Source organism: Suncus etruscus, chromosome 5 (genome assembly GCF_024139225.1).
Source record: "Suncus etruscus isolate mSunEtr1 chromosome 5, mSunEtr1.pri.cur, whole genome shotgun sequence".
Classification (NCBI taxonomy): Eukaryota; Metazoa; Chordata; class Mammalia; order Eulipotyphla; family Soricidae; genus Suncus; species Suncus etruscus.
In genome coordinates this window covers 121,951,272-121,974,804 of record NC_064852.1, presented here as the reverse complement: position 1 = coordinate 121,974,804, position 23,533 = coordinate 121,951,272, and the positions used below count along the sequence as shown (strand labels likewise).

The 23,533-nt window shown below is 41.3% G+C and overlaps 2 protein-coding genes across 2 annotated transcripts in view; both read right to left on the bottom strand.

The window, feature by feature from the left end:
• Positions 1 to 23,533, bottom strand: part of SF3B1 (splicing factor 3b subunit 1) — a 350,612-nt gene that overhangs the window by 289,931 nt on the left and 37,148 nt on the right. The gene's annotated exons all lie outside the window — the stretch shown is intronic.
• Positions 6,827 to 23,533, bottom strand: part of BOLL (boule homolog, RNA binding protein) — a 45,061-nt gene continuing 28,354 nt past the window's right edge. The window contains exons 7-9 of the mRNA XM_049773320.1: positions 18,586 to 18,633; positions 17,603 to 17,731; positions 6,827 to 6,943 (exon numbers count right to left, since the gene is read on the bottom strand). Coding sequence (XP_049629277.1) covers positions 6,827 to 6,943; positions 17,603 to 17,731; positions 18,586 to 18,633 — 294 coding nt within the window. The remainder of the gene's footprint in view (positions 6,944 to 17,602; positions 17,732 to 18,585; positions 18,634 to 23,533) is intronic.

The following is a 23,533-nucleotide window of genomic DNA, read 5'->3' as shown; positions in this document are numbered from 1 at the left end:
GACTCAAGTTGACAGGCAGTCTACAAAAATAACTTTCCATTACTATTTGAATTGTTATGGCCATGAATGACAAGAAAAGGGTAACACAGGTCAAAGATTAAGGGAAGGCAAGGATATTAGATTTTGTATGAATTCTCCAGCCAAATCAGAGATTTAAGGAAACATGACAAATTAATGTGGGATTTTAGAAAAAATTCTGACTCAAATAAGATTAAACTGGTGGTTTACATGAAGTCAGTAGTTTAATAGTATTATATCAATTTACATTGTTGACTGAGTTTAATCCTCAGCATCTCATATGGTCCCCGAAGCACTGCTAGGAGTTATCCCAGAGTGCAAAGCCAGGTGTAAGACCTGAGCACTGCTGGTGTAGCCTAAAAACAAAAACAAGAATATTTTTCTAATTTTTGGCTTTGCATAATTATGGCTTTGTGTAAGTTTTGGAGACACCAGGTGTAGGAATAAATGAACTGTCATATTTGCAACTATGTATGTCTAAAAATATATAAAAATGGTACAGAAAGCTAAGTTTCGGGTAAGTAAAGGAATATTTGCCAAATATTTATAGATATAAATTCCCTTTCATTAATTTTGCTTAAAAGACGGTGAATCAACCAACTGTATTAAAAAAAGATGGTGATTCTTTTTTGATTTGTAAATTCAAACAAAGCAGGATTTTCACTATCAAAGCCCCCATTTTAATAGTACCAAAAAGAGGGGCCATACAGTTCAGTGAAGCTCACGCATTGCTTATTGGGAACTCCAAGCTCACGAAGGCAGCACAAGACCCCCTTCTCTGAAGAGGCCAGATGTATCGTGGCTGCCCCCATGCACAGAGAGATCCTCCATGGCAGGAATACTGGGCCCAGTGTCTCCAGGGAGTGGACCATGGGTCTAGGAGCACTGCTGGTGAGGACCCTATTAAAAACTGTGTTCTGTTCTATGAGAATTACTATTTCTCAGAACTTGTCTCTTTGACCTCAATTCTAGCATTTTCTCTTTAATTATTAATCTTTCATGTCATCTTCATTACTGAAAGTGTTAAGTATCAAATAATTCTTTTTTCTTTTTTCTTTTTTGACTTTTGGACCCCACTACTGTACTTGACAGTACTTTTCAGCCACTGATAGTTACTGGAAAAAAGTCTTTACTAGTAAACTCTGTGCTCTTAGTTAGAGCTTAATTTTATTGATTACATTTGGTGCTATTATTTTATGATCTAAGTTGACCCTATAAAATATAATCAATCAACATTCTTAAAAATGTAGTCAGTTTTAAAATGTTTAAGAAAAGGCATTTTTGAACAGGTATTAAAAAAACAGTTCCACTTTTTTTTGTTTGATTATTTTTGGGCCACACCCTGCAGCTCTCAGAAATTACTCCTGGCTGGCTTGGGGGTCCATATGGAATGCTCGGGATCGAACCTGGGTTGGCTGAATGCTAGGGAAACACTCTACCTACTGTGCTATCACTCAAGCCCCATAATTCCAACCATTAATCAACCTTAACATAGCTTATCAAAGGTTAGTGATATATTTGTGTATTAATCTCTTTGTTATAATATAAATATACTAAAGAAAAAGTAGGTAATTTTCCATGCAATATAACTTGTATAATGAAATATTTTTACATGATTTGATAGTTCTAGAAAACCACTGAAGTGATTTTGGAGTTCCTGTTCCTCTTCGGAGCACCATTTTCTATTTAGGGGCACCAGTTAACCTAAAGAAAAATATTTTGTGTATAAAATAAAAAAATACTTTTTTGTTTGTTTTGTCTTTTGGGCCATACCTAGCAGTGCTCAAGAGTTACTCCTGGCTCTGCGCTCAGAAATTGCTCCTGGTAGGCTCGGGGGACTATATGGGATGCTGGGAATTGAACCCACATCTGTCCTGAGTCGACTGCGTGCAAGGCAAACACCCTACTGCCATGCTTTCTCTCTGGTTCCAGAACATGCTACTTTAAAAAATAAAATCTAAACCAGGAAACAGTTCAAAAGGCTGGAGTATATGGGGCCGTCTGCCTTGCCTGCACTAGCCTAGGATGGATTGCAGTTTGATCTCCAAGCACCCCATGTGGTTCCCCAAGCCAGGAGCAATTTCTGAGCGCATAGCCAGAAGTAACCCCTGAGTGTCACCGGGTATAGCCCCCCCTAAGAAACTAACCCCCCCAAAAGGCTGGAGTATAAATATTGCATGTATGAGGCCTTGAATTTGATCACTGGCATTGCATGGCTCCAAGAGCACTACTGGAGAGAGTCCTGGCAGCCCCCAAGCACTGCTGGAAGTGGCTCAGGTGTCCCTGAAAACCATCAAAGTAGCTGAACTACCAGCCAAGGGTCACTTGAATTGACCCTGGAGCCTCAGCATTGCTAGGGAGTTCCCCAAAAGAAAACCAAACAGGCGGGGCTGGAGAAACAGTACCATAGTAGGACTCTTGCCTTGCCTTGCATGGCACCACCCTTGTTTGATCCAGGCATTCTGTATCATACTCCTATCCTTTGTGGGAGTGATTCCTGAGTGTAGAGTCTGACCATTGTGGGGTCCCTGCCACCGCAAATTAAACAGTGGTACCAAGGGATGACTCAGGGGAGCCTGCTTTGCAAGTATACAGATCTCAATATAATATCAGGCACCACAGAGACCTGCAGATCCGTCTGTGGATAGCCCTAAAACTCTGGTGGGAGTGACCACGGTGATCCCTAGCATTGCTGGGTCAGCCTCACACAGGTAGGCCCTGACTGAATCATCTGGTCCAATTGACTGAGAATTGCTTCAGAGGCCAGCCTCCCCAATAAATAAATCATGGGACTATAGCTAATGAACTGTAGCATAGTACATGGCTTGTATATGTAAAATGGTGTTTGATCTGTTACCACATAGTTCCCAAGTACTAAGTGTGGCCCCTATAATACTTTTTAAAAAATCCAGAACTTACTATCTAATAGCTCTGTGTTCCATTTTTGACTTCAAAAGTCTATTACATTTCTCCCCTGTCTTTAACAAAGACTCTCTCCCACCCCTTCTAACTTAAGCTTTCAATGTATAATACTGTATCCCTGCATTAAAAGCAAGATGAAGAGTTGGAAAAGTAGCTCAAAGAAATGGAATGCATGCCCTGCATCTGAAGCCCCAGGTTTCACTCCCAGGACCACACCCAAGCCCCTATGCAGAGGTCTCAAACTCAATTTACTTGTGGGCCGCAGGAGGCAAAGTCGGGGTGATCCTTGAGTGCAAAGTCAGTAGTAAGCCGTGAACATTGGGGGTGTGTGACCCAAACAACTAAAACAAAACAAAACAAAATTCCTCTAGGGCAGGGCCACAAAATGTTGTACAGAGGGCTGTTTGTGGCCTGTGGGCCGTGAGTTTGAGACCCCTGACCTATAGTGTTGTGTTGGTGGCCTCCAAGCACTCTTGGGCTTGACTAGTCCTGCACTGTGAGGCCTTAACATGTAACTGGTCCATACTACTAGGCAAGAGCACTATTAAGGACCTCCTCAAAGAGAAGTGGCAAATTTAATTGATTGAGATATGTTTTTATTTTTATTTTTTTTGGTCATACTTGGTGGCACTCAGGAGTTACTCCTGGCTCTTTGCTCTGAAGTCATTCCTTGGCAGGCTCAAGGGACCATATGGGATGCTGGGATTTGAACTGGAATCTGTCCTATGTTGGCCACATGCAAGGAAAATGCCTTGACTGCTGTGCTATCACTCTGGCCCCAAGAGATATTTGTTTTTCATATTAAAAATCCCTGAATTAGGATGTGTTTCCAATAGATGACTATATAAATATTACTTTTTTAGGACTTTTTAAAAAATGTTTACTCACCCCCACTTTATGGGTCACGCTCTTCTGTGCTCAGGTTACTCCTTGGCTCTGCTCTCAGGGATTACTATGGCTATCGGTGCTGGGGGACCATGTGAGATACCAATGATCAAACCCAGGTCAGCTATCATACAAGGCAAATGCCCTGTCAGCTGTTCTATCACTTCAGCCTCTTCTTCTACTTCTTCTCGTTCTTCTTTTTTTAAATAAGAGTGTTTCTTAGAATTCCTGACAGCTCAGGTTTAATAAAATATGATTATTACAGTTGTGTGTTAAATGTGGACTTGGGATTAAATTGATTATCCATAGATCTTCATATATTTTCAACTTAAACCTAATTATTAAATATTTATTTTTGTAAGACCAACATATTTCCTAGAATATATCCTCAATGAAAATAAGAATTATTGTATCATAAACTAGGAGGATTAGTTTTGCCTTTTGGCCTATAAAACAGAAGGAAGAATATTTAGTATATAGAGGTACAATATTAGCATCTTTCTTTCAGACATGCAAGATTTAGCTTTTATTCTAGTTTTACGTATATGTGCATAAATATATATCATGCATCTAATTTATAAATATGTATCTCTTATATGACTAAGAGTATAAGATACTAGTTTCTATAATGTTCTATAATGTCAACCATTTCCAACTACTTATTAGGAAAATAAGAAAAAGTGTGTTCTCTTAAACTAAAATAATTAAACTTTAAATGAATAACATTTAATATTTTCTTTGGAGTTTTTTCCTAATCTAGCACAACTCCATCTCTACTGGAAGTTAAGCAGTATAACTTTAATCATTTGTTTATATACATAAATTTGTATATATACATAAATACAATAACACATGTAAAATATAAATACAGTAAAATACAAATACAGTCAGAACATAAAACTACTATATAGTTAACGATAAATAACTACCTTTGGAGAAAATATTAACATCATAGAAAGCCTTTTTATACTGTAATGAATTTGTTGTAATTAAGTCTGTTAACACAGCTCTGGAAGAAAATCAAAATTGTGGCTTATATCATGTTTGTTATAAAATTCCAGATTATTTCACTCATATACAAAAATAATTACATTTAAACTAATTTTACAAAGACAAAAACACTTGGATCTTATCTGTATAACTGAGGTTACTTGGGATGAAGGGGCTAAGTGGGAACAAAAAATGGGAGGGATACAAAGGATTACTGGTATATCAGTATATATCATGTTATGATAGCACACTTTTGAAGAAGTTCAGTGAACCTATACTCTTAAAACACAATATGTACATCAATGTTACCTCAAAAAGTGAAACATTTAATGTTACTGATGATCCTGCAATTCTACATGTAAGCATACAGTCAAGAAAAACAAAACATCTCTACACAGTCCTGGTATACTCTTTCAGAATACCAAAACTGGAAACCCAAAGTTAATCAACTGATAGGATAAACAAAATATACTACTATTCTTACTTTAGGTTACTGTTCAGACATAAAAAGGAATGAAGGACTGATACACACTTTTAATAAGGATGAACCTTGAAAATCTGCAAAAAGAAGCCAGTCATCAATGATCACATATTGTATGAGTCATTTATATGAAATACATAAAGTATACTCAAAAAGACAATAGATTAGAGGCTGCCTAAGAGTTAGCTTGCTAGAGTGTTGGGGCCCAGGACAATGAGATGATGAGGAATGTTTTTCATAGTTATTTATTTCTCCATAGGGCTATGTTCCAAAGCTGACAGTAAGTAGTAACAGTGGCACAACTCTATGGATGTAATGATAACTACTGAATTGCACACTTAAGATGCTGAAGTCTATGATATGTGAATTTTATTTTAGTCAAATTTATTTAAAAGCTTTTTATGTTTTTAGTACAGTGGTGATATCAGTGAAGGCAACCAATGAGTGTGCCAGGGAGGAAATTAAAGTGTGGAGACTTAAAAGCAGGCTGTTTCACTTATCAAGTTCATTATGTAGAGGGCAAAATCAAATGAAATACAAAATTTGTATCATTTATTGTTGAGAGTATACCTGCTTTCCTTCACAAAATACAATGAAAGCAAGATTCACGTTTCCATTAAATCAGTTCAGCAATCTGTTTCTTTTTCTGTTATTGTTTTTGGACTACACCCATTAATGCTATTAATGCTCAGTGCTTACTTCTCACATGCTCAGGGATCAACCCTTGTATTGCTTGGAGAACTATGTTCAGTACCAGGGACTGAACTGGTGTTGGCTGCATGCAAGGCAAGCACCTTATATCCTGTATTATCTCTCCAACCCAATCTCTGTTTACTAGATATAACCCTTTTCTCTAATCCCTAATGTGAAAATGTAAGAAATTGGGCCAATAAGCTGAATTCCCTGCTATAAAATATATTGAAGTTGAATAAAAAATTGAGTGTATGTATGAATTAAAGTGGTGTTTATTAACACTCGAATCAAACTAGGCTACCACTTTTTGGTAATCTGGGTCTGATTTAGGAGCATGAGTACTTGGAGGAGTAGGTCCTTAATCCTTTCCATCTTCCTATAAATGTTATACACCATTAATAAACAAAAAGGTAAATATATAAGTTATATAGGAAAATTTACAAAGACAGGTAATCTGAGGTTATTAAGGGCTAGGGAAAAGCAGGACTAGGAAGATCTTGCTTAATGTGTATGTCTTATATTGAGTAATGAAAAAGTTTAGAAATAGATACTGGAAATTGTACAGGATTGTAGAAGTTAATTAATGCCACATATACACTTACAAATGTCAAACTTCAAGTTAGCGATTTTTACCATCATAAATAAATTTATTTGACTATGTAAAGTTTGAAAGTTCAAAAATTGTAGGAATTATATTCAATTTATAATTATATTTTCTGCACATTAAGGAGTTCACAAATTTTGTGCTTCTGATCAGAAATGTGAATATAAATATCAAACTTGTTCCTTTTTAGAAGAGACATTTAGAAAACTTAAAATTTGACAAGGGAAAAAAAATCAAAACAGGCTTCTTACTTTAATTGGTTCAGGCTGCATCACAGGGGCAGGCATGGCAATGGTACTTGAAGCATAAACCTGATGATATGCTGCTTGAATTCCATGATCAGAATAAGGCTATGGACAGAATGGAATTTACTGTTTGTCATTTATTCAGAGTAAAAAAAAGTTTGTTCAGCATTACAGTATATTAGACATTGTGCTACATGACGAAAAAAAAACATGCAGTATATATTCCTATCCAGTTAACTTATGGTATGGCCAGGAACAAGTCAGATTGGTTTGGTGGTAGGGGTCGGAGAGATAGCATGGAGGTAGGGTGTTTGCTTTGCATGCAGAAGGATGGTGGTTTGAATCCTGGCATCCCGTATGGTTCCCCGAGCCTGCCAGGAGCGATTTCTGAGCATAGAGCCAGGAGTAAGGCCTGATCGCTGCCGGGTGTGACCCAAAAACCAAAAAAAAAAAAAAAAAAGGTCAGATTGGTGGTTGAAATTACTACCCTACAGTGTTTAGGACATTTGCGCATGCACGTGGCTAATTGGACAACATCCCATATGATCCCCTGAGCACTGCCAGTAGTGATCCTGAGTGCAGAGCCAGGGTGGCTGAGCACAGCTAGGTATAACCCCCAAACAGCAATAATAACAAAAATGACTATGAGGCACACATATATGGGAGAAAAATATTCCCTAAAGGACCTGATTTCACTTAAAAGAGTGGTGTTTCTCTTTCAAGCATGTACTCCCTTGAAAATGTGTCTGTTTCTCTGCTTGCTTACTTACTCACTGGCCTTTTCCACTCTGAAAAAGCCCCTGTTCTCTCTTGAACATGTATCTCTTGCCTCTCATCCACCCCCATATTTCTAAGTAAATTTCATTCACTTAAAAAACTATTTTGCTTCTCTTAAAATAGTTGAGGTAATCAGAGAAAGTTTTCCTTGAATTTGAAGAATTAGGGAAAGAAGAGTAGTATGTATAAAGGTATAGAAGAAACTAAGAATGTAGCTCATTTGAGATATGTCCAGTTTATTTGAAAGAAAGGTTATATATTTGAAAGATTTGAGGTAGCAGATATCTGATATAAAAAAGCAGTCTTCTGATAGATGACATTACAATTCAATAGCATATGGAATACAAAAAGAGCAAGTTTGATATTTATGAGATTCTGTAAGAGCTTGAGGAAAATTAGGTGTTTGGAGGGGTCACACTTGATGGTGCTCTGGGGTAACTCATGTGTCTGCATTCAGGAATCACTACTGACAGTACTCAGGAGATCATATGGGATGCTGGGAATTGAACTTGGGACAGCTGTGTGCTTTCAAGGCAAGCACCTTAAGTGCTGTACTATTCCTCTGAAAGTTAGGTTTTTAACACAAAGTTTGTAGTACTTCTTTCACTTCTAGTAGAGGTATACTGTTGACATTTATGAAGGCTAGAGAACAGCACTGCTCAATGAAATAGAATGTGATATATGCAATGTGATATATGTTTTATTTTTCAGAAACTGCTTACCAAAATTAAAAAAGTAAAATTGCTTTATAAAAATAAAATAAATAAAATATCTAGGTCTAACCCGCATAAATGACAAATTTCACACTTTATTTCATACTGTGTTTTCAGACTTGGTGCATAGGCATATTTTGCACTTAGAACCCATATGTGGGCCTGAGATATAGTACACTGGGTAAGGAATGTGTCCTATCTGAAGCTGATCTGGGTTTACCTTCACTGAACAGAGGTAGGAGTAAATACTGAGCACAGCAGGGTGCAGCCCTTAACCACAATCAAATAAAAATCAATCAGACAAAACATCAGATTAGATATATTTCAAAGTGTTTAACAGGGGAACATAGCAATTGAGGTGGGATGGACACTTGCTCTGCATGTAGCTAACTCCAGTTCTATCCCAGTATCCCCTTTGGTCCCCTGAGCAATGCCAGGAGCAATCCCTGAGTATAGAGCCAGGAGAATGCCCTGAGCCCTGCCAAGTGTATTTTGGCACATGACAAAATAAAAATAAAGAAAGGTTTTATTGTTAAAAGTAGATTTAGGGTGAGTTTTCTGTTGGAGTTGTGGATTGTGCTGGTTTCTTTGCTTGGCAGACACTTGGGGGCCTCCCCAGGCATCCCCTGACGGCTTGCCTCGGCTGAGGTGAGTGTTTGGGGGCCGGAGTTGCAGATCAGGCTGACTGCTGGACCCCTAGGCCCGGCAGACATTTTGGGACCTCCCCCAGCCTGCATCAACCTGGGAACTTTGACCTGATTCAGCATTAATCTCTTCAAGGCGTGTCTCGCTGGGGCTGTGAGTTTTCTGTTGGAGTTGTGGATTGTGCTGGTTTCTTTGCTTGGCAGACACTTGGGGGCCTCCCCAGGCATCCCCTGACGGCTTGCCTCGGCTGAGGTGAGTGTGTGGGGGCCGGAGTTGCAGATCAGGCTGACTGCTGGACCCCTAGGCCCGGCAGACATTTTGGGACCTCCCCCAGCCTGCATCAACCTGGGAACTTTGACCTGATTCAGCATTAATCTCTTCAAGGCGTGTCTCGCTGGGGCTGTGAGTTTTCTGTTGGAGTTGTGGATTGTGCTGGTTTCTTTGCTTGGCAGACACTTGGGGGCCTCCCCAGGCATCCCCTGACGGCTTGCCTCGGCTGAGGTGAGTGTTTGGGGGCCGGAGTTGCAGATCAGGCTGACTGCTGGACCCCTAGGCCCGGCAGACATTTTGGGACCTCCCCCAGCCTGCATCAACCTGGGAACTTTGACCTGATTCAGCATTAATCTCTTCAAGGCGTGTCTCGCTGGGGCTGTGAGTTTTCTGTTGGAGTTGTGGATTGTGCTGGTTTCTTTGCTTGGCAGACACTTGGGGGCCTCCCCAGGCATCCCCTGACGGCTTGCCTCGGCTGAGGTGAGTGTTTGGGGGCCGGAGTTGCAGATCAGGCTGACTGCTGGACCCCTAGGCCCGGCAGACATTTTGGGACCTCCCCCAGCCTGCATCAACCTGGGAACTTTGACCTGATTCAGCATTAATCTCTTCAAGGCGTGTCTCGCTGGGGCTGTGAGTTTTCTGTTGGAGTTGTGGATTGTGCTGGTTTCTTTGCTTGGCAGACACTTGGGGGCCTCCCCAGGCATCCCCTGACGGCTTGCCTCGGCTGAGGTGAGTGTTTGGGGGCCGGAGTTGCAGATCAGGCTGACTGCTGGACCCCTAGGCCCGGCAGACATTTTGGGACCTCCCCCAGCCTGCATCAACCTGGGAACTTTGACCTGATTCAGCATTAATCTCTTCAAGGCGTGTCTCGCTGGGGCTGTGAGTTTTCTGTTGGAGTTGTGGATTGTGCTGGTTTCTTTGCTTGGCAGACACTTGGGGGCCTCCCCAGGCATCCCCTGACGGCTTGCCTCGGCTGAGGTGAGTGTTTGGGGGCCGGAGTTGCAGATCAGGCTGACTGCTGGACCCCTAGGCCCGGCAGACATTTTGGGACCTCCCCCAGCCTGCATCAACCTGGGAACTTTGACCTGATTCAGCATTAATCTCTTCAAGGCGTGTCTCGCTGGGGCTGTGAGTTTTCTGTTGGAGTTGTGGATTGTGCTGGTTTCTTTGCTTGGCAGACACTTGGGGGCCTCCCCAGGCATCCCCTGACGGCTTGCCTCGGCTGAGGTGAGTGTTTGGGGGCCGGAGTTGCAGATCAGGCTGACTGCTGGACCCCTAGGCCCGGCAGACATTTTGGGACCTCCCCCAGCCTGCATCAACCTGGGAACTTTGACCTGATTCAGCATTAATCTCTTCAAGGCGTGTCTCGCTGGGGCTGTGAGTTTTCTGTTGGAGTTGTGGATTGTGCTGGTTTCTTTGCTTGGCAGACACTTGGGGGCCTCCCCAGGCATCCCCTGACGGCTTGCCTCGGCTGAGGTGAGTGTTTGGGGGCCGGAGTTGCAGATCAGGCTGACTGCTGGACCCCTAGGCCCGGCAGACATTTTGGGACCTCCCCCAGCCTGCATCAACCTGGGAACTTTGACCTGATTCAGCATTAATCTCTTCAAGGCGTGTCTCGCTGGGGCTGTGAGTTTTCTGTTGGAGTTGTGGATTGTGCTGGTTTCTTTGCTTGGCAGACACTTGGGGGCCTCCCCAGGCATCCCCTGACGGCTTGCCTCGGCTGAGGTGAGTGTTTGGGGGCCGGAGCGCGGCCGCTCCGCTGCGCTTCGCGGCCGCGCACTCCACCTCGCCAATGAGTACCACCACAACACGTAGAAAAACCCACAGCGTAAGCGAGACAATGGGGAGACTACGCAGACCAACTTCAACCATAGAGAATGAAGATGGAAACTCTGATGACCCAACAACGACCAACTACCTAAGCAGTCTTTCAGAAATGGAGTTTAGAGACGAAATATGGAGGTTGCTATCAGATATCAAAGAAAGTATAAATCAGAGCACTAATAAAAATCAAGAGAATATGAAGACAGAAATCAGAAAACTCCAAACTGAAATATCAGATCAGATAACAGGTCTGAAAAACTCAATAGACGAATTGAAGAACATAATGGATGAGTTTTCCAACAGGTTAACAGCAGCTGAGGATAGAATTAGTGCTTTAGAAGATGAGATGCATAACAACTTTACACAGCAGAAGAGATTAGAAAAAAACCTCAAATCAAATGATCAGACAATGGAAAATTTACTCAAAGAATATGAGAAGATGAAAATAGAAGTCTTTGATAAGCTCAACAGAAACAACTTCAGAATCATTGGAGTTCCAGAGACCCAAGAAGAAAATCTTCAGGAAGAATCAATGGTTAAGAACATCATCACAGAGAAACTACCAGAGCTAAAGAAAACATGTGACCAAATCCTGCATGCCCGAAGAGTACCAGCTAAAAAAGACCCCAGTAGAAACACCCCAAGACACATCCTAGTCACCATGATGAAACCCACCGATAGAGATAGAATACTGCAAGCAGCAAGATCGAAAAGGGAAATTACATTCCACGGAGCATCCTTGAAATTTACAGCAGACCTGTCACCAGAAACACTCAAGGCCAGAAGGCAGTGGTGGGACGTAGTGGCAAAACTCAATGAAATAAATGCTTCGCCAAGAATATTGCACCCAGCAAAACTAAGTTTCAGGTTTGACGGATGTATACACGGCTTCACAGATAAACAACAGCTCAAAATCTTTGCAGACTCAAAACCAGCCTTAAAAGAAAAACTGAAAGATCTACTCTAAAAACAAGACAGAACAAAAAACACACCAAACTTCTACACAAAGATGGCAATAAATCCCATGACAATTATTTCTCTCAATGTCAATGGACTAAATGCACCAGTTAAGAGGCACAGAGTGGCGAAATGGATCAAAAAACTGAAGCCAACCTTCTGCTGTCTACAAGAAACACACCTGAATAGTCAGAATAAACATAGACTCAAAATCAAAGGCTGGAGGAAAATCATTCAAGCAAACAACACCCTTAAAAAAGCGGGGGTGGCCATACTAATATCAGATGACACAAACTTTATACTCAGAAAAATTGTAAGGGACAAAGATGGATATTATGTACTAATCAAGGGATTTGTACAGCAAGAAGAAATCACTCTCCTAAACATATACGCACCGAATGAGGGTCCAGCAAAGTATTTAATACAATTGTTGACAAATCTGAAGAAGGATATCAATAATAACACAATAATTGTGGGAGACCTCAACACAGGCTTGTCAACACTTGATAGGTCAACCAAATGGAAACCCAACAAAAATATACTAGACCTGCAAAAAGAAATGGATGAAAGAGGCCTAGTAGATATATATAGGGCACTCTATCCTCAGAAACCTGGATACACATTCTTTTCCAATGTACATGGATCATTCTCCAGGATAGATCATGTGCTGGCACATAAAACATACCTCCATAAAATAAAAAAGATAGACATTTTGCAGGCTGCCTTTGCTGACCACAAGGCTCTGAAGTTAGATGTGAACTGCAAAGGGACACAGAAGAAAAAATTTAACACCTGGAAGTTAAACAGCCTCATACTCAATAACCAGTGGGTCCGAGATGAAATCAAGGAGGAAATCAAAAGGTTCCTGGAAACAAATGACAATAAAGACACAAACTATCAGAACTTATGGGACACAGCAAAAGCAGTACTGAGAGGAAAATTTATAGCTTTGCAAGCACACATCAGGAAGGAAGAAGGAGCTTACCTGAGTAGCTTAATGACACAGCTAATAGAACTAGAAAGTGCTCAACAAAAGGACCCAAAAATAGGGAGACAGAAGGAAATAACAAAGCTGAGAGCAGAAATCAACGAAGTGGAAACCCAAAAAACAATCCGAAAGATCAACGAAAGCAGAAGTTGGTTCTTTGAAAAAATAAACAAGATTGATAGACCATTGGCAAAACTCACAAAGCAAAAGAAAGAGAGAAACTTGATAACGCGTATTAGAAATGAGAAGGGGGAGATCACTACAGATACTGCAGAGATTCAAAGGGTATTCAGAGAATACTTTGAGAAACTCTATGCCACTAAATATGAGAACCTGGAAGAAATGGATAAATTTCTGAACTCATATAACCTTCCACGGTTGAATAAAGAAGAGGTAGCATATCTAAACACCCCCATCACTATTGAGGAAATTAAAACTGTAATCAAAAATTTACCCAAAAACAAAAGCCCAGGCCCTGATGGATTCACGAATGAATTCTTTCAAACCTTTCAAGAGGAACTACTACCAATTCTGGCCAGGCTCTTTTATGAAATCGAAAAAACAGGAATACTTCCAAATAGCTTTTATGAAGCCAACATCACCTTAATACCAAAACCTGATAGAGATGCTGCCAAAAAAGAAAATTACAGACCAATATCCCTGATGAACACAGATGCAAAGATCCTCAACAAAATCCTGGCGAACAGGATCCAGTGCCTCATCAAGAAGATCATTCACTTTGATCAAGTAGGTTTCATCCCAGGAATGCAAGGATGGTTTAACATCCGTAAATCTATTAATATAATACACAACATAAACAACAACAAAAATAAAAATCACATGGTCATATCAATAGATGCAGAAAAAGCATTTGATAAGGTTCAACACCCATTCTTGATTAAAACTCTCAGCAAGATAGGAATAAAAGGAACCTTTCTCAATATAGTCAAAGCCATCTACCAGAAGCCAGTGGCAAATATTATCCTCAATGGAGAAAAACTAAAATCCTTTCCTCTAAATTCTGGTACAAGACAAGGCTGTCCTCTCTCACCACTCCTATTCAACATAGCACTGGAAGTACTTGCTATAGCGATTAGGCAAGAAAAAGATATCAAGGGAATTCAGATAGGAAAGGAAGAAGTCAAGCTCTCACTGTTTGCAGATGACATGATACTCTACTTAGAAAACCCTAAAGACTCTACCAAAAAGCTTCTAGAAATAATAGATTTGTATAGCAAAGTGGCAGGATACAAAATTAACACACAAAAATCAATGGCCTTTTTATACACGAATAATGATAGGGAAGAAATGGACATTAAGAGAACAATCCCATTCACATTAGTTCCACACAAACTCAAATATCTTGGAGTCAACCTGACTAAAGATGTGAAGGATCTATACAAAGAAAACTACAAAACACTGCTCCAAGAAATAAGAGAGGACACGCGGAAATGGAAACACATACCATGCTCATGGATTGGCAGGATCAACATCATTAAAATGGCAATACTTCCAAAAGCATTGTACAGATTTAACGCGATTCCTCTAAAGATACCCATGACATTTTTCAAAGAAGTGGATCAAATACTTCTGAAATTCATCTGGAACAACAAACAACCTCGAATAGCTAAAGCACTCCTTGGGAAAAGGAATATGGGAGGCATTACTTTCCCCAATTTTAAGTTGTATTACAAAGCAACAGTTATAAAAACAGCATGGTATTGGAATAAAAACAGACCCTCAGATCAGTGGAATAGGCTTGAGTACTCAGAGAAGGTTCCTCAGACATATAACCACCTTGTTTTTGATAAAGGAGCAAAAAATCCTAAATGGAGCAGGGAAAGCCTATTCAACAAGTGGTGTTGGCACAACTGGTTAACCACTTGCAAAAAAGCGAACTCAGACCCCCAGCTAACACCATATACAAAGGTAAAATCCAAATGGATTAAAGACCTTGATATCAGAACTGAAACTATAAGGTATATAGAACAACATGTAGGTGAAACACTCCAGGACATTGAGACTAAAGGCATCTTTAAGGAGGAGACAGCACTTTCCAAGCAAGTGGAAGCAGAGATAAACAGATGGGACTATATTAAGCTGAAAAGCTTCTGCATCTCAAAGGAAATAGCGCCCAGAATACAAAGGCCACCCACTGAGTGGGAGAAATTATTCACCCAATACACATCAGATAAAGGGCTAATATCCAAAATTTACAAGGTACTGACAGAACTATACAAGAAAAAAACAACTAACCCCATCAAAAAATGGGGAGAAGAAATGAACAGACACTTTGAAAAAGAAGAAAGGCAAATGGCCAAAAGGCACATGAAAAGATGTTCAACATCACTAATCGTCAGGGAGATGCAAATCAAAACTACTATGAGGTACCACCTCACGCCACTGAGATTGGCACACATCACAAGAAAGGAAAACAAGCAGTGCTGGCGGGGATGTGGAGAGAAAGGAACTCTTTTTCACTGCTGGTGGGAATGCCGTCTAGTACAACCTTTATGGAAAGCGATATGGAGATTCCTTCACAAACTGGAAATTGAGCTTCCATACGATCCAGCTATACCACTCCTAGGAATATACCCAAGAAACACAAAAATACAATACAAAAAACCCTTCCTTACTCCTATATTCATTGCAGCGCTATTTACAATAGCCAGACTCTGGAAACAACCAAGATGCCCTTCAACAGATGAGTGGCTGAAGAAACTGTGGTACATATACACAATGGAATACTATGCAGCCATCAGGAGAGATGAAGTCATGAAATTTTCCAATACATGGATGTACATGGAATCTATTATGCTGAGTGAAGTAAGTCAGAGGGAGAGAGAAAGACGCAGAATGGTTTCACTCATCTATGGGCTTTAAGAAAAATGAAGGACATTTTTAACAATATCTCAGAGACAAGAGAGATGAGGGCTGGTAGGTGCAGCTCAGGACATGCAGCTCATCACATAGAGTGATGAGTGCAGTTGCAGAGATGACTACACTGAAAACTATCATAAAATGTGAATGAATGAGGGAAGTAGAAAGCCTGTCTCGAGTACAGGTGTAGGGGGGTGGGGAGGAGGGAGATCTGGGAAATTGGTGGTGGGAATGTTACACCGGTGAAGGGGGGGTGCTCTTTACATGACTGTAATCATACAACTATAATCATGTTTGTAATCACGGTGTTTAAATAAAGATAAAAAATAAAAAAAAAAAAAAAAAAAAAATAAAAGTAGATTTAGGGGGCCAGAGAGATGGTACATGAGATATATGCCTATGTGTGGCCACTCCCAATTCAGTCCCTGACACCATATCATGTTCTAAGCCAGGTGCAGTCTTGAGAAATTGAGCATCACATGGGAGATACCCTTACCTGCCCCCAACTAGATTCTGACTAAAAATCATCCTCACTTTACTTTCCCATCCATGAAAATTAGGGAAACAAGGACACTGAGTGAAATAAGTAAACATATTTCCCATAAATCTTTTGGTTGAGGGCCATACCCTGCTATGCTCAGGGCTTATTCCTACCTCTGTGTCCTAGTGAGGCTCGCTCCTGGGGATCAATTACAACAGATCATCAGAAGGTTGTTACCAATTTCCCTGAAGTTTAGTGTTAAGAAGTCCTAGTCATAAACTCTTTAATAGTAACGAGGCAAAGGCAGAAATACAAAGATGCAAAGAATTCAAAGAAAACAAGATGAATGCTTCAGGGCCCGGAGAGATAGCACAGCGGCGTTTGCCTTGCAAGCAGCTGATCCAGGACCAAAGGTGGTTGGTTCGAATCCCGGTGTCCCATATGGTCCCCCGTGCCTGCCAGGAGCTATTTCTGAGCAGACAGCCAGGAGTAACCCCTGAGCATGCCGGGTGTGCCCCCCCCCCCAAAAAAAAGATGAATGCTTCAGTAAGAATTCTGAACAAGTATTTTAATTTTAATTATTTTAATTTTATTTTGTGTGGTGCTGGGATCAAGACCTGGACCTCATACATTATACATATTATAATGTATTATATGTGCAGATATACACATATATATTCTAACACACATTTTATGTGTTACATATATATATAATGCATGTATCAGGTGGGGGTTCCCAAGTGTGTGCTGATGAGGTGCTGGGGCCATGCTGCTTACTAGACTAGGGTTCAATGCAGGGGCTAAGGCTGTGGTGCTGCTTCAGTACTTTGGTGCTGGAGATCACCTGAGTAACCCTGGTAATGTTGCCAGGCAGGTTACACCTGGAAATGTTTGGGTAAAGCATATGCTAAGGACTGATCCTGGACTGGGTGGACACCAAACATGTACCCAAACTGCTGTACATATCCCACACTCAACACATGTTTTAAAAAGGAAAAAAATACTGGATTTGTGTGAGAGCTCAAAGGTCTAAGTACATGCTTGGCATGTGGGAGATCAGGGTTAGATCCTCAGGCACATGGTCCCTTGAACATTGCTGATTGGTCTCGAGCATAGAACCAATAGTAGTCTCTGAATACTGCTTTGTATAACACCAAACCTCCCTCCTTCCCCCAAAGACAAAAACATTCATATGAAGTAGGTGTCATTATTTTAAGACTAGCACTTACCTCTGGAACAGAAGTTTCCATCAGAGACAGCGAAGGAGGAACACATCCACTATCCTGTGCAATTTCTACTGGATGGTAAATAACTTCAGAAGGTTGCAGATACAGAAAAGGAGCAGAAGATGTAGGAGACTAAAACACAAAATTATTAATCTGACTTAAACTGAATGACTATCCAACAAATTATAGAAATATTTTCTTAAAGTTCTTTTTCAGAGATAACCAGTATTTTGGCAATAAACCAGAAACTCTGAGTTGTTATAAATTCTCATTGTATATCTTCATTAAAGAACGTTGGCATGATAAACACTAAGATTTTAGTGGCTCAGAACGTCATTCATAAACTAATTATTCAGGTTATAATATATAATTTGTCAGTGTTATGCTTCCAGATATTTACTGGGGAATGTCTTGAAACAATTTTTTTGTGCTATACTACTTATAACTAAAAGCTGAAAAATGGATGATTGAGAAGCAGTCAGCCTGAAGCAAACACAATCTCAATATTGAATTTTCTAATTTTTTTTTTTTTTTTTTGGTTTTTGGGCCACACCCGGTTGACGCTCAGGGGTTACTCCTGGCTATGTGCTCAGAAATCGCCCCTGGCTTGGGGGGGACCATATGGGACGCCGGGGGATCGAACCACGGTCCTTCCTTGGCTAGCGCTTGCAAGGCAGACACCTTACCTCCAGCGCCACCTACCCGGCCCCGAATTTTCTAATATTAACTGCAAAAAGTTTTCCATGTTATACAGCACTTATTTATAAAATTCTTTACTTAAAATGATCTCATTTGAACTTCACAAATATGTGAAGAAAATTATAAAGATATAAAATCATTAATTCCATTTATAAATGAGGAAACAAATATGGCGATTAAATCAATGGTTACAGATATAGTATAATAAACAGAACACAAAAATCTTAAAATTTCCCAACTTTACCATTGTAAATTTTCACAAAGACACAGAAAAAGTTAATATTTACCTGAGGAACACTCCACTGCCACTGTCCTGGTAGACACTGGGTAGGAGCCTAAAATGGAAAAACAACAACAACAAAATAAGAGCCACTCAGATTATAAAAAAAATGATACTAAATTCCTGTACCTTAAATATATCCAAAATTAATTTTAAAATTAATGTTAAATTAATTAAATTAATTAATTTTAAAATGATCAATAACTAAGGCTGGAGAGATAGCGTGGGGGGGCATTTATTTGCCTTGCATGCCACTGACCCATGGAGGGACCTGGTTTGGATTCCCAGCATCCCATATGGTCCCCCAGCTTGCCAGGGGCGATTTCTGAGTGGAGAGCCAGAAGTGAACGCTGGGCGCCATTGGGTGTAGCCCAGAAACCAATCAGTCAATCAATAGTTTTAAAAAAATGATCATTACCTTAAAAATTAAGAGACAAATTAGAAGAAAACAGGGATAAATTGTTATCATACTGAATTGTACTTTTTTTTTTTTTTTTTTTTTTTTTTTTTTAGCACCAAAACAGCATCAGACACACTGACTTCATAAAAAACAATAAAGCATGGGCCCGGAGAAATAGCACAGCGGCTTTTGCCTTGCAAGCAGCCGATCCAGGACCTAAGGTGGTTGGTTCAAATCCCGGTGTGCCATATGATCCCCTGTGCCTGCCAGGAGCTAATTCTGAGTAGACAACCAAGAGTAACCCCTGAGTACCGCTGGGTGTGGCCCAAAAACCAAAAAAAAAAAAAAAAACCCAAAAAACCAAAAAAACCCAAAACCAAAAAACAAAACAAAAAAACCCCGATAAAACATGGCATATGGCAGAATACCACAGTAGCTTAGAAGGCCTGTACTGGAGGTGGGAGGAATCTGCTCCTGCTGTGAGATCACTAACTGGGAGAGACTGAGGGGGCCTGTCCTCTGTGCATATTTCTCTACTCTTCTGTCTCCTGAACCTCTTCTGAGAGGGGCGAGAAGGGTCCAGCAAAATTGCTCTCCTAGAGGTGCCCAAGCCGAAAAACGAAGGAAGACTGAGTGAGTCAAAACCAGTTATCAGCAGTGCCCCTGCAGAAAGGCATATACTTTGTCTGTGAAGGCAGGCAGGAGGAATCTGTCCCTGCTGTAAGATTACCAACTGGGAAAGACTGGGGGGTCTGTCTACTAGGTGTGTTTCTCTACTCTTTTGTCTCCTGACCCTCTCCTGAGAGGGCTGAGAAGGGCCCAGCAAAATTGCTCTCCTAGATGCTCCAGAAAAGCATGGACACTCCGCTTCATGGCTGTGCGCTTTCTAACTAATAAACCCCACCATAACACACAGAAAAAAAATCACACTACAAGCATGACAATGGGAAAACTTCGCAGGCAAACACCATGCACAGAGAATGAAGATGATAGCTCTGGTGACCCAAAAAATACCAACCATCTGATTAATCTTTCAGATAAGGAGTTTAGAATAGAAATATGGAGGATCCTATTGGGAATCAAAGAAATTATATTGCTACATGAACAGAACACAAAGATAGAAATCAGAAAATTTCAAACTGGGAACTGCTTGAACTCAAATGCCAGCACTTATCTCTGACTGTCTCCTATGCTGTGTTGCATTCTTGGCCTGATTTCATCCTGTGTGTAGCTTCATCTGCGCATGGCTAGCCTTCCCTGGAGCCTGATTTCATCCACTGTGTGGCTTCATCTGCAGATGGCTAGCCTTCCCTGGAGCTTTACCTGGAGGTAAGTTGATACTCCCGGAAAGGGGGAAGCCGCTGAACTCTGCTGAAACTCAGATGCCAGCACCTATCTCTGACTGTCTCCTGTGCTGTGCTGCATTCTTGGCCTGATTTCATCCTGTGTGTGGCTTCATCTGCGCACAGCTAGCTTTCCCTGGAGGTGAGTTGATACGCCCAGAGAGAAAGGAGCCAGAGGAGTGCGGCCACTCTGCTTTGCTACACGGCCACACACATCATTTAGCCAATGAATACAACCACAACACGTAGAAAAATCCACAATACAAGTGTGACAATGGGGAAACAACACAGGCCAGCGCCAGATATAGAGAATGAAGTAGGCAACTCAGATGACCGGAACATGGCCAACCAACTAGTCAGTCTCTCAGATAAGAAGTTTAGAGTTGAAATATAGAAGATGTTCAAAGAACTCAAAGAAAGTATAGAAGAGAACATTAATAAGAATCAAGAGAATATGAAGATAGAAATGAGAAAACTCAAAACTGAAATTTCAGGTCAAATAACAGGTCTGAAAAACTCAGTAGATAAATTGAAGAAAAACATGGATGAGCTTTCCCATGGGTTAACAGCAGATGAGGACAGAATTAGTACACTGGAAGATGAGATGAATAACAACTCCATACAGCAGAAGAGATTGGAAAAAAGCATTAAAGCAAATGATCAAACAATGGAAAAATAACTCAAAGAATGGGAACAGATGAAAATAGAAGTCTATGATAAGTGCAACAGAAACAACTTAAGAATCATTGGTATACAGAGACCTAGAGTCCCAGAGACCCAGGAAGAAAATCTCCAGGAAGAATCAACGGTCAAGAACATCATTAAAGAGAAACTACTAGAGCTAAAGAATACATGCGATCAAATCCTGCATGCCTGAAGAGTACCAACTAAAAGAGGCACCAGAAAAAACACCCCGAGACACATCCTAGTCACAATGATGAATCCCACAGATAAGAGACAGAATTCTGCAAGCAGCAAGATCAAAAAGAGAAATTACATTCAAGGGAACATCCTTGATATTTACAGCAGACCTGTCACCTGAAACACTCAAGGCCAGAAAGCAGTGGTGGGACATAGTGACAAAACTCAATGAAATAAATGCTTCGCCTAGAATACTGCACCCAGCAAAACTCACTTTCAGGTTTGAAAGAACAATACATGGTTCACAGACAATCAACAGCTCAGAAACTTTACAGACTCAAAACCAGTCTTAAAAGAAAAACTGAAAGACCTACTTTAAGAAAAGACTGACCAACAGATACACCAAATTTTGATATAAAGATGGCACTAAATCCCAGGACAATTCTTTCTCTCAATGTCAATGGACTAAATGTACCAGTTAAGAGACACAGAGTGGCTAAATGGATCAAAAAACTCAATCCAACCTTCTGCTGCCTACAAGAAACGCACCTGAATAGTCAGAACAAACATAGACTCAAAATAAAAGGCTGGAGAAAAATTATCCAAGCAAACAACACCCATAAAAAAGCTGGAGTGGCCATACTAATATCAGATATTGCAAACTTTATACTCAGAAAAGTTGTGTGGGACAAAGATGGACATTTTGTATTAATCAAGGGATATGTACAGCAGGAAGAAATCACTCTCCTAAACATATATGTACCGAATGAGGGGCCAGCAAAATATTTAATACAATTGTTGACAAATCTGAAAAATAATATCAATAACAACACAATAATCGTGGAAGACCTCAACACGGCTTTGTCAACACTTGATAGGTCAACCAGACTGAAACCCAACAAGAATATATTAGACCAGAAAAGAGAAATGGAAGAAAGAGGCCTTGTGTGTGTGTGTGTGTGTGTGTGTGTATATATATATATATATATATATATATATATATATATATATATATATATATATATATATATATATATATATATATATAGGACACTCCACCCCCAGAAACCTGGATACACATTCTTCTCTAATGTACATGGTACATTCTCCAGGATGGACTATATGCTAGCAAATAAAACATACTTCCGACACTCCACATGCCAGGATTTCGTGGGCTTTTGACTGGTCTGATGGGGGCTCTGGGCAGGACAGCTAGCCATAGGACCCCTGGGCTGACCACTTAGTCCAGGCGAGCATGATTTCCCCCACACCAGGCGGGTCTTCAGGGCCACGCCTGGTTAATCGGGCCCTGGGGGGAGGGGGTGAGAAATTCCTCCCTAGGCATCCAGAAACTACAGAGGCTTGGCTGGGCTCAGAACACTCCAAATGCCAGAATTTCTTGGTGTGTTTGCCTGGTATGTTGGGGGCTCTGGGCAGGACAGCTAGCCATAGGACCCCTGGGCTGACCACTTAGTCCAGGCGAGCATGATTTCCCCCACACCGGGCGGGTCTTCAGGGCCACGCCTGGTTAATCGGGCCCTGGGGGGAGGGGGTGAGAAATTCCTCCCTAGGCATCCAGAAACTACAGAGGCTTGGCTGGGCTCAGAACACTCCACATGCCAGGATTTCGTGGGCTTTTGACTGGTATGATGGGGGCTCTGGGCAGGACAGCTAGCCATAGGACCCCTGGGCTGACCACTTAGTCCAGGCGAGCATGATTTCCCCTACACCGGGCGGGTCTTCAGGGCCACGCCTGGTTAATCGGGCCCTGGGGGGAGGGGGTGAGAAATTCCTCCCTAGGCATCCAGAAACTACAGAGGCTTGGCTGGGCTCAGAACACTCCACATGCCAGGATTTCGTGGGCTTTTGACTGGTATGATGGGGGCTCTGGGCAGGACAGCTAGCCATAGGACCCCTGGGCTGACCACTTAGTCCAGGCGAGCATGATTTCCCCCACACCGGGCGGGTCTTCAGGGCCACGCCTGGTTAATCGGGCCCTGGGGGGAGGGGGTGAGAAATTCCTCCCTAGGCATCCAGAAACTACAGAGGCTTGGCTGGGCTCAGAACACTCCACATGCCAGGATTTCGTGGGCTTTTGACTGGTATGATGGGGGCTCTGGGCAGGACAGCTAGCCATAGGACCCCTGGGCTGACCACTTAGTCCAGGCGAGCATGATTTCCCCCACACCAGGCGGGTCTTCAGGGCCATGCCTGGTTAATCGGGCCCTGGGGGGAGGGGGTGAGAAATTCCTCCCTAGGCATCCAGAAACTACAGAGGCTTGGCTGGGCTCAGAACACTCCACATGCCAGGATTTCGTGGGCTTTTGACTGGTATGATGGGGGCTCTGGGC